Consider the following 11,104-nt stretch of genomic DNA (forward strand, 5'->3'; position numbering starts at 1 on the left):
TTTAGACAGACGTGCATTCTTATTTGGATTACCGATTGGTGAGGTTTGGTGCAGAAAACACGCCAGTTAAATAAATACAACACTAACGGTAATTTACAATACAAGATTGCTTAAATGCATCACTTTATTTGATAAGCAGGCGGGTCGAACCAACCTCGAAATAGGGAAGGCATCAGTGATCATCAAGCTTTAGAAATTCTCTAATTTCTAATTGCAAACTAATTTACTTTAATTTCTCACATTTCCAAGCATAAAGTCTTCCCAAAACGGGTCACTTGATTAAAGGACATGAAACTGGTGATAAAATTGCGAAACTGTGCAAATCTTACAATCCCACAGTAAGGTGCGTGTAAGTAGATGAAACAGAAATTCCTTTTGGCCAATACTTAGTCATTCTAAGCCAAATTTGTTTGTATGCAGTATGCTTATTTTGCATTATTTAATTACTAGTCTATAAACTTTATTGAAGAAGGGCCATTTATGGACTGCTAGGCATGTCGGCATCTGCATCATCCTGTCTACTTGATGTTTTTGATTAGCAATGCCTGACAAATGTCTTGTGACACGGAGACGAAGTATTAATAGGCCGATTTAGTTGACAACTTAATGACATTTTGACGTGAACTAGGGCCAGATCTCTCGGTCAAAGCATTGGTCTTATTACAAGATCCACAAATTCAAGTGTTTTTGCATATCAGACATCAACACTTACTGAAAGTCGGAATTGGAGATGGAGGTGTGTAAGAAGGAGTGTGTACAACAGGGAGGAAGACGATCTAGCCAAACATGAGGGCATTACTTCCGATATGAAGTTTGCTGGTTCAAAAGAGAGCTTCACACCAAAGATGCAATGAATCTGTATTTCGTGACAAGCTATTTTAGTGTAGTGGACAAACCACAGCCCCATTAATAATACTTATGCTTTTCATTTTCGAGTACGTGACGACTTCCTCGCCATACCGCGCAGTCACCAAGCTTTGTCGTACTTCCTGTACATTGCATCATTTTCCGAGTGGCCCGTTAATGGCCACTCTCAATACAAATAGGAGTGGACCCTTGAGGGTTGTAAAAAAATTAAGATGCCTGAAAAAGTTAGCCAAATATTAACCTTGTATGGAAATTAAGAAATCATATGATAGAATAGCAAGAACAAATTGCTACTGATAGTGTACTATGCAATGTAGGAGTTGGAATAGCCCTGCTCATATTGAGGAAATAGTGGCTGTCACTCCTTCAACGATCAGTTTCACCTCATTCATCCACTTCATTCTCACCGGTGGATCATGAAATTTATAATTCGTCAACGAACACAAAATAGGTTCCTCTTTTTAAATAAACATCTACGTCTCCAACTCACGAGCCCGTCTCACACAAATAATGTGTCCTCACATTAGACGCACATCACACCAGCCCTAAAATGAGTCTCTCTTGTTTCAGGCACCTCAGTCATCGTTGTAGGGAGTTGAAATTTGTCAACTCTGCAACAGAAATGCAGTCGGTTGCCATCGTATCTCAGCATTAGGGATAAAAAGAATGCACATGATACAGGAATATAATGTCTGCACTCCGATGCAAGCATTTCATTGTGATACATGGGAGCGTAGCGATATGATTGCTTGTTTAAAAAAAAGGTGTGACTCATTCAGTTTTGGAAGGTTATACTTCAACTCTGAGGTAGCCAATTTGGGACTCGATAATAGTCTCCCGACTCTTCCAAACACAAGTATGCAGTGTATTCTTCCACACAACATGTTTGGATTAAGAGTACGGGGAAGCCTCTGTCCACAGCATTGAGGGCAGTGCTAAGCAAAACCGATGCATCCATCGTACCAACACCCAGACAAAATTCTCTGATGTTTAAGTAAAAAGTCATTCTGACTTTTTGAGTTCCTCTTACTACATGCCAAGGACAGAATGTGCATTAAGACCGACATGGATTTCTAACCACAATCATGATAGAGACAACTTCTGCCATACTGAATGTAAAAAGTTGACGTGACAATGGGAGCAGATAGAGAGCTTTTATTCTAGCATTTGTTACTGCAAACCTCATCTCCAGTTTTCTTCAAGATTCTAAATCTTTCCCTTTCTCTTCCCATCCTCCCTCCTCCCACTGCAACGAACTGATCCAATAACATATCCTAACTACCTACTACCTTCTCCCTCCACCAGCCTTAATGTTTTTGAGCCTAAAATAATAAATTTTTATTCTCATTTTCTCCTTTTTCCACTTCTACAAATATTCTTCGCCACTGATTTCTACCTCATCGTCCGTAAATCTATCCTGCCCCAGACACTGCTTATGGCATCAAGTGAGAGGACGCTATCTTCATTATGATTGGCAAACAAATAGTTAGTCAATGCCGACAATGGCAGCTGAAATCTTGTTAGCACAACATTCGTAGAGTTGATATACTCGCACCTTCACACACGGTCCACCAACTCCTTATCAGCCTTCTGACTCCCTAATAACGCTCATTATTGCAAAACAGGCTACCTTGAATTAAATGGCTTGCGGTGTCCAAACCCCCTACCAAATTCGTTTTAATTTTGCGACTGGGCTTTATTCATCCCCTCTGCACTGGGGGATATCCATTATGAATCGGCCTTACCCAATGTGGCTGTCTAGGCGTCAATTGCCTAGCACCTATGAGATGCGGAACAGGGGTCTACGATATACGGCCAGTGTAGGCACAACAATTCCACGGTTTAATTAACGCGCGAGTTCAGTCAACTATTTGCTTCATGTAGAAGAGGTACGAAGGAAGGGAATGCGACTACATGAACTCCGGTGGGAAGGAGGACTTAACAGTCACTTTAAATGAGAGCACTGTGTTAAGTCCGTTTAAATAAATGGAGTCGACAATATTTCACTGTTATAAAATAGCTTCACCACAAACTCGAGTGTATTTGACGTAGTTTTCGTCCACAATATCAAGGTACAGCATGACTTCACCTTGCGGTAAACGTTCAAGTTTGCTATTATTACTTAAAAAATTCCATTAACTTAAGCAGTCTATGCATTTAAGGGTTCCGAAACTTCTCTATAACTGTAGACAGCCAAAATACTAATTTCTCAACCAGATTAATTTAGCTGGAATAACTGACGGCATTTGCATTTGTGTGCGTCAATACTAACAAAAATTTCGGGATAAATGAAACTGCGGATACACCATTAAAGGCGTGTATTTGAAGTTGGAAAAAGCGAAATATTTGACCCCAAAAGCCGCATCACTGGCTTACAGGAGGGTTAGCCTAGAGCTACACTCAAAGCGGTCAATAGATGAGAAGTATTCAGTCGACCGATACAGACCAATCGTATGCATGAATGGAGATTTGGTAACTGACTTCCCCTCGTCAGCGACCATATTTGGCCATCTGCGTCTCTAAATAAGTCAACACTTATATGTACACTTTGGGTATCTTGGTAGATCTCCAATTTGTCAGTCCAGTACTTCTCGATCTAACCCGTCCAGTCTTCGTCCATTCCTGTTGGCGGTGATGGAGTTTGAGCTCGACAGCTACAACATGAGCGACGTGATTCAAGAGGCAGCCGCAAGAGCTTCAAGAGCAACTTAGTAGAAGTATTTTTTGTGACTTTTTAATAACCGATATTTCTGCATACGGAGCTGAAGGTTGAAATACCTGACTAATTCCGAGACGAGGTCAAAACCATGGTTTTTACAGTAGAATCAATGACATTTCGCTTGCCTTTTGAATGGTGTGGGCTGCTTTTGAGTGCGCATAATCTTCTATGAAAGCCTAGAAATTACTTATTTATTTGCGGCCAATGGGCATATATGATGGATATAGATGCCACTTGCTAAATCCTTGGATTATCTATGATCAGAGTGATTTTGTCAGCGCAACTCAGCAATCGGTAAACAACAATGCAGGATGCAGCAATGCAAGTAGAGTTTTACAATTAGCCACAAGTGTCACAAGAAACACCTCCTGTAATTTGCACCTGAGGCGGTTGCCCACCCCCCAATAATCACGATGCCTACTTCACAGCCGTTGAGCTCAAAAGCATGATAACCACCAGTTTTCCATTCATGTGTGTGAGAGGCCTGAATTGGTTGATCAACCGAGGAGTTTGTTATGTGGATAAGCCCCGTGTATGCTCATGCTACTGTCACCGCTTGGTCTCTGGGCATGTTTGTGAGCGTATCTAGGCGGCATTCTCGCTTCTCCTGAGTCCCTGTTTTATGGAACTATTTCAGTAGTTTGACCAAATGGACATGAATAGGTATTTTGGACATACTGTACGATGGTAATAAAGCATTTTCTTTAACTCACGCTTACACAGCTCGACGTCTTCACATCCTTTATGTTCACTTTTATAATGCTCATGTTTTTTTGTCTCTATCCTGATATTCGCCTAACGGAACACTAATGGTGGGATTGGTGAGATGAGATGATAACCAAGATTATAGGAAGGGATCATTTCAGATATCCTGCATAATGCCTCATGCGAGGTACCAAAAGTGGAAATGGGCACTGATATAAGGTCACTGTGGAGTCGGCAGAACTGCCGTGTTTTTGGTACTGTAGGGGAATTTCTATACCTCGTCATTTATGCATTTGCTCTGTTGTAGGATAAATCAGAGCATGGGGTGTGCATTCTTCGAAAAATACGGTAAATGGAGGAAATTTAGCTGACAGACTTGCATTTGAGCGCAGCTTTGTCTGACTTAGTGGAGATTGATGAAGAGTGCAGGTGACTAGCTGAATGGTGGCATATTCTGTGGTCTGTGACTCAGAGGTGCTTGGGGTGAATGTATGCGATGGATGAGGGTGGCGGAAACAGTTTTGGAAAGGACTCGGGTCATTGTGGTAAAGGGACACGCCGCGTGGCTTCCAATTAACCAGTTAATGCGGGTATGTTAAGATTACTGATGTATGGGCACACAGATGTACGGATTATGAAACACGGTTCTGGATACGTGTGACTGCTGGTTGACTACTGAAGGCACAAGGGAAGTCCCTTTTGCCCGTCCAATAGTATAGCATTTCGATTGTTTGTGACTTTCCCTTGATTGGTGACACGTATCGAGTCTGTCTAAGTGTGATGCTGGGTGTGAGGAATGGGTAGGGTGTGGCTGTTTAGAGATATTGCGTAGCTTTGAGTATTTAGGCACGAAGTAGGAAGATTGTAGAGAATCAAAGTAAAATTATTCCGACCCTACTGGCATTCTTATTACCCTACCTTGAAAACAGAAATTGCTAGTAAGTGGATGACTTTTGCAACCCTTGCATCTTTATTAAGAGCACTGCTGTCTAATAGGGAGGGTTCGTGCTTTAGATCTCATGAAGTACTAGTATCTGCCTCGCAAATGAACGTAATCGTTGGAGAAATGTTTGCAGCAACGCAGCCTTCAGCTTAGCCTTTTCTCCCTACAGGGCACACTCATGTCCAAGCTATTAAATCATTTGGCATCTTGTCAGTGTCCATGGGTGCATTATTTCATTCTCATCGTGAACTCTATCCACAGTTACGCTGCAGTTGTTCCGCTGACATGGGAAATGTTGCAAAGCTTTCCGTGTAACTTGACGTAACTGATAAGTCTGGGGTGTCAACAGTCGACGAAAGCAAAATCTTATCTGATTTAGGCATTTGTCCTCGAATTGGAATAAATATTTTGTGGTTATGTGCTTAAATAAAGTCAATTTTGATCCCAATTTTCTATAAAATGGGCTTTAAATGACCAACAGCCTACCTCACTATCCACTTCATGTTTTCTAGACCAGTTCAGGGCACTCGGCGTCTTCCAGAATGCTCAGAGCCTGTTTGCAGCAATGCCGTTTTCTAGTAGCTCGAACGTGATTTTCATTTCGGAGTTGCATGCGTTTCCGGCAATAAAGAAGGGAAGGTGTAAGACCTCCTACAGAACGATTATCCCATCATTATCACCTGTATCGCAAAAATTTTCCTTTGGTCTCATAAAGGAAAAGATCCTTATAGCAATCATTATCACCTCAATCTACATCAATTAAACCCAAGGCCATCTTCTTCCTTGTCTACTACTTCTCTTATAAGGGTGGATGCATTCACACACGCAATTCCATATCAACTAAATTTTGCTTTTCAAATTTTTCATTTACGCGCACATAGACGTGTGCTTAAAATTCATGAGCAAAATACATCTACACCTGCAAATATCCCTCTGCAATTCAATATTATTGCTTACCCTCTTTCGAATGTTAAATTTTTTATTTGCATCAAGCAATTAACCATGTAAACAGAGGAATCTACTCCAATTTGACATTTTCAAAGCGCATTTGGTAGTCCCTCTTTATGTCTTCACCCTCGCTTCCCAGTAAATCACATTTACTACTTCCAGGTTATCCCACCCACCTTTTCCTATCCCACTGACCGCCCCACACCTTATCACCCGTATTTCTATCCTGCTTTAGATTTCATTGAGTCAGTGAACACCATAGCCATCACAAAATTGCCCAACTTTATTTGGCAAATACCGACGATGATAGGTAAAGTAGTAGCCAATTAAAGCAGAACAAATGACAGCACTTGGAATACCTCGCCCTTCAACATCAACTAATTTAACAGGTACATGCCAAACACTCCTTTTCACACTCCTCCCCCTGTCAGATTATCTACGATATTTTTCACACCCTAGTTAACTCCATCATGGCCTGCATCACTAATCAACTCCCTTTTGCCACACCTCTTCGCCACATTCTTCTATTCCTTTATGGCAAGTGAAGGAGTTGACGCGCCATTCTCCACATCTTTGTTCATGCAAATTGCGATAACTTGGCCTCGTGCCCTCCGCAGAACGTATCACATATGCGCCTCCACGCATGCTTTACCAACTCTGCCCCAAAATATCCTCATTCTATCATACTTTTGACCACTGCACCATCTCCACCACCAAATGGACCGCACCTGCTCCTTTGGGCTAGCTACCACACTTTTTACTCCGCTTCCATATCCACTCGTATTGAAGGGCATTCCTTCAGAATCGGACTAAACTACTGCGGCTGTCGAGGTGCCAGTCACGTAGCAGAAAGCAATGCGCACCTGTAAAATGCAGAACAAGGGTCTGCAATATGCAGTGAGCGTAGGCAAGCAATTTCACGACTAAATTCATTTAGCTAGTTGCCTTTTGTTAAAGAGGCAAAAAGGAACCAAATGAGTCCATGCGTACCCTTTTGGGAATGCAGACTTACCCGGTACTTTAGATCCGAATAAAAAGCATTGACCGTTTGTCCGGGCAATACGCTAGTACCGTAAGGATGGCCGAAGCAAATAATGTCTTCTTGATTCAGAATAGCACAACCATAAACTCGAGTGCAGTTGACGTAGGTTCCGGTCAGGCTGTAATCGTGCAACATGAACCGGCCGTCGGGCAATCGCGTAGTGGTGGCATGATCGCGTGAAATTATGAGCCTGTGTAAGTTACTTTCAATATGGTAATGAAGCGTATTTGCAGAATTACGACGGCCAATTTTGATTTCTTGTTGTCCTACTTTCAACTTGATCAATCTCGGATGGTGGTAGCATACAGTTGACGCTCTGCAGCATGGATTCGCCAACGCGTCGTCAACCCAGCATAACGATAATGTAGTCATTATTCAGGTGCCTCATGGCACCTTAGCAGTCCCTCTGCTGTGTGCTTTACCAGCTGCCATAAGAAATGACTCCGAAGACATGCAAAGTGGATGATCATAAAGCACGTCTGAAACCAGGACTCAGAAAAACCCGTCAAGATCTCGAATCCGCTTACTATTGTGCCACATTAGTGGCTGCTTTTAAGACTGTGTGCGTCTCTGCCGTAGGTATTCCGTTGATCAAGGTAGAGAGGTAAAGTTTAACGTCACAGCTTATGAACACATATCCTAAGTTCGAGTCTTTTCGGCAAAAAGTGGGGATGTAATCTCCACTTTGGGCAACTAACCAAGGTCTTGGCAACTCAACGATCACCACAACCATCGACATATTCCTCTCTTGCTTAGCTATGAACCCTTTTTTTGTTATCCACTTACGTCTTGCTACTTGACTGTTGCTATCTCCATACCTCTCGGTGCCTTACACGCCTACACACCCGATGTCTGCATCTTGTTTACAAAGCCAACCCCTATCGCGACTCGCCTTGTCCTAAGGGAGTGCTGACTGCGAAAGAGATAGTTTGTATCACCGTGGCGTAGTAATGTCGTACGCAAATCTTTTTTTGATTTTAGATGCAATCGCGGCATTGTTATTTAAGAGATGAGCGAAATATTTATCGGTTTGCAGTCTATTTTTGTTTTCTCATAGCCACACCTCCCTCATTTAGTGAAATATAGAAGATAATGTGGTGGATAACAGTCATTGTCAATGCTTGCAATCACTGATAATCAAGTCGTAATCCAATTTGGTGTGTCTTTGAAAGTCTCCAGCGCTACCCCGCATGCAACATTGCATTCTTGGTGAAGGTGATTTGGTAGAAGTGTAGGTTATTTTGTATTAAGGCGGACATTCCGGCAGATAAATGAGCACCATGCAGATGAAACATATTCTTGATTTTATTTGACGGCTATCAAACCTAAACATAATAAGACTTGATATGTGAGGCACACAGTGGAGGTTTGTCACAACTACCTCCAGCCTTGGTGATCATGCCACCCCATCGCATCCCCGTGTTCCCTTTATAGGTATTTCTAAGCAATAACAACAAAACACGTAAATATTATGAAACTGTCCTTTACGGCGTTGAAGACGTGGAGATGAAGTAATGGAAGCATAGAAGAGCAAATTATTACCAGCGTACAAATTGAATGAGGTGCTAAATTAACAGCTATTCAAACATGCTAATTAGATGGAGGTGGAATCCACAATGTTAATATATTGAGTGTTGGACTAGTAACAATCACAGAGGCCTTATGGGTAGTCGTGACAGCTTTGCCTCCCGACAAATGCTTGGCAGTACAGTTGCGACTAACACATTCATATGCAAGTACCCACTAAAGTTGACATGTCGTACTGCATTAACAACAGCTTTATCGGAGTGTTTTACATGCTTTGAACAGTCTACTAACGCGCGATGTATGGATAACCATTTCAATCCTTAAAGTCTTTCAATGAACGGCATAAATTTGCTGCTACCAAATTCTTAATCACATCTAATTTCGGCTCGTGATTTGACACTCGACATCAAAGAGGTCACCGTGGTTGCTGGTAGATGTAGACTATATTGCCACTATGTAGGTCCGAGTAAAAAGAATTTTTTTCGAGGAAGGTGAATGATTCATCAAGGTCTCTTACACGGATAGTCCATTTTTAAAGGGATCTCTCTTCTTCCTTTGAATTGAATTGATTAACGTATGATAACTTTGTCAAGATTTGAACACTAACTAAGAAGTTATGATCAGTCGTATCAGGTTTGCCTTTGGAAAAATTGCGTAACAGACTAGTTACCACTGACACATTCACTTATTAGCTCAAAGTTACGTTTACCCTTCCTTTCAGACTTTGCAGTTCTTATATCAATTAAAAAAGGAGTCTTTAGAAGCACAAAAGAAATTGAGGAGTAGCAGTAGTTGACAAGGATTTTCTTCTGTTTGTCGAATAACTATTTTAATGGCTGACAACTGTAGGAGCGCATGGAAGAAAAAGAGTTAAAATGGTCTCATGTGTATACACAAATACTGCTTATAGTGCTCCAAATTTCGCATCGTTAATGGAAGTTGTTTCCCACTACAGCGGTAGGCAATTTGAGGACGTGGAAGTGTCTGCTCGTCATTCAAACAACTCTATAGGCTGCCATATGAATCCTAATGGTGACCCGTTTATAAAGTAGAAGCGAATTCCCGTAGTCACTGATGTGAAGTTCAATTCAAAAGTGAATTCCATTGAAGCGCAATTAACTTGAGGTCATAAATATGGGTTTAAGTCGGCTCCAGTATGAAGGATGGCGAGTTATTACTTCCACACAAATATCAGTGGAGTCTGCATCCTGGGTACTTTTTTCTGCACAAATGATACTGTGCTTGTACATTGTATATAATTGTGACTAGGTGAAACAGGATTCGCACTGCTACCGTCTGTTATTCAAATACATCTCGTTTCGTCGACAGAACGTGATGATGACATGACTCTTGGGTTACCCGCCGTGATTGACGAATATAGAATGGCGCACACCAAAAATAGTCCAAGTAAGTGGCTATTTGGTTCTCAAGATACACTTTATGCAGCACCACATCAGTGTGTTAAGTGGTGTGAGACGGCATGGATGCATACACTCTTGATTTACACCTTTGTTTGGATACGACAAAGCTTGTGGCCGAGCAGACGGAAGGACAAACACTAATTACCTGACAATCACCGACTTCTGTCGTTGAGTATAAGATTCTAACACCATTAATGACATTCTTTTCGATCCAAGAACGTAAACGTGGAGAAAGGTCACAGGATTGAATGTGGATGAGCTGTTTTATTTGGGCATACTGTGACCCAAAGTCGTGGATATGATGCGGAGACTTGTAGACCCCACAATCTGTCACTTCGTGTGGATGCCAAATGAATCAATGCCATATTTTTACCATTCACATCAGTCGTCTTATTCATCCACTGGAATTACACTTGAAAATCAGCTGTGCACGGACTTTATAACACTCTCCTACGATCTAGGTTGCAATATTGCAGTGGTGCAGTGCTTCCATAACCCCGATCCCTCTATCAGTGGAAGTTTATGACTGAGATGGCATCAGGTCTTGCTGCGTCGTCTCTCTTAACCTTTAAAGTGTTTTAGCTGCGTGTCTTCTAAAGCTCTAGATAAAATGGAAATCAAAATGAAAGGTTGAAGCGTTCTACTTTACCTTGATTTGGATAAGGCATCGCAGTTGTTTAGAATGTGATTAGGTCCGCCCGTTGTGATATACAAAGACAAGGAACAATGCGCACGAAATGGCTAAAAACAGCATATTTCCTACGATCAAAAGAGCCCTTACTAATTAATCAAAAAAAAACTAATTAAATAAAATTTGGAGCTTTCTTCCTCAATCTAATCAGTAATATGCATCTCACACTTTGACAGGTCGAATGAATCGGCATCCATTTAAAAGCAACATTCTGCTTCTGAACTAGTGCCAAAATATCACA

General features: G+C 41.5%; 1 protein-coding gene across 1 annotated transcript; it reads right to left on the reverse strand. All coding sequences in view use genetic code 11, as the record gives it.

Annotated features, from left to right (window-relative positions):
- Window positions 1-6,991: 6,991 nt before the first annotated feature.
- On the reverse strand, window positions 6,992-7,596 carry EGR_07599 (hypothetical protein; the record flags this gene model as incomplete). The annotated part of the gene is made up of 2 exons (XM_024496848.1): window positions 6,992-7,045; window positions 7,195-7,596. The coding sequence occupies 2 exons, from the start codon at window positions 7,594-7,596 to the stop codon at window positions 6,992-6,994; spliced, it is 456 nt and encodes a 151-aa protein (XP_024348704.1).
- Window positions 7,597-11,104: the final 3,508 nt, after the last annotated feature.

This window comes from Echinococcus granulosus, assembly GCF_000524195.1.
Source record: "Echinococcus granulosus chromosome Unknown EG_S00082, whole genome shotgun sequence".
Classification (NCBI taxonomy): domain Eukaryota; kingdom Metazoa; phylum Platyhelminthes; class Cestoda; order Cyclophyllidea; family Taeniidae; genus Echinococcus; species Echinococcus granulosus.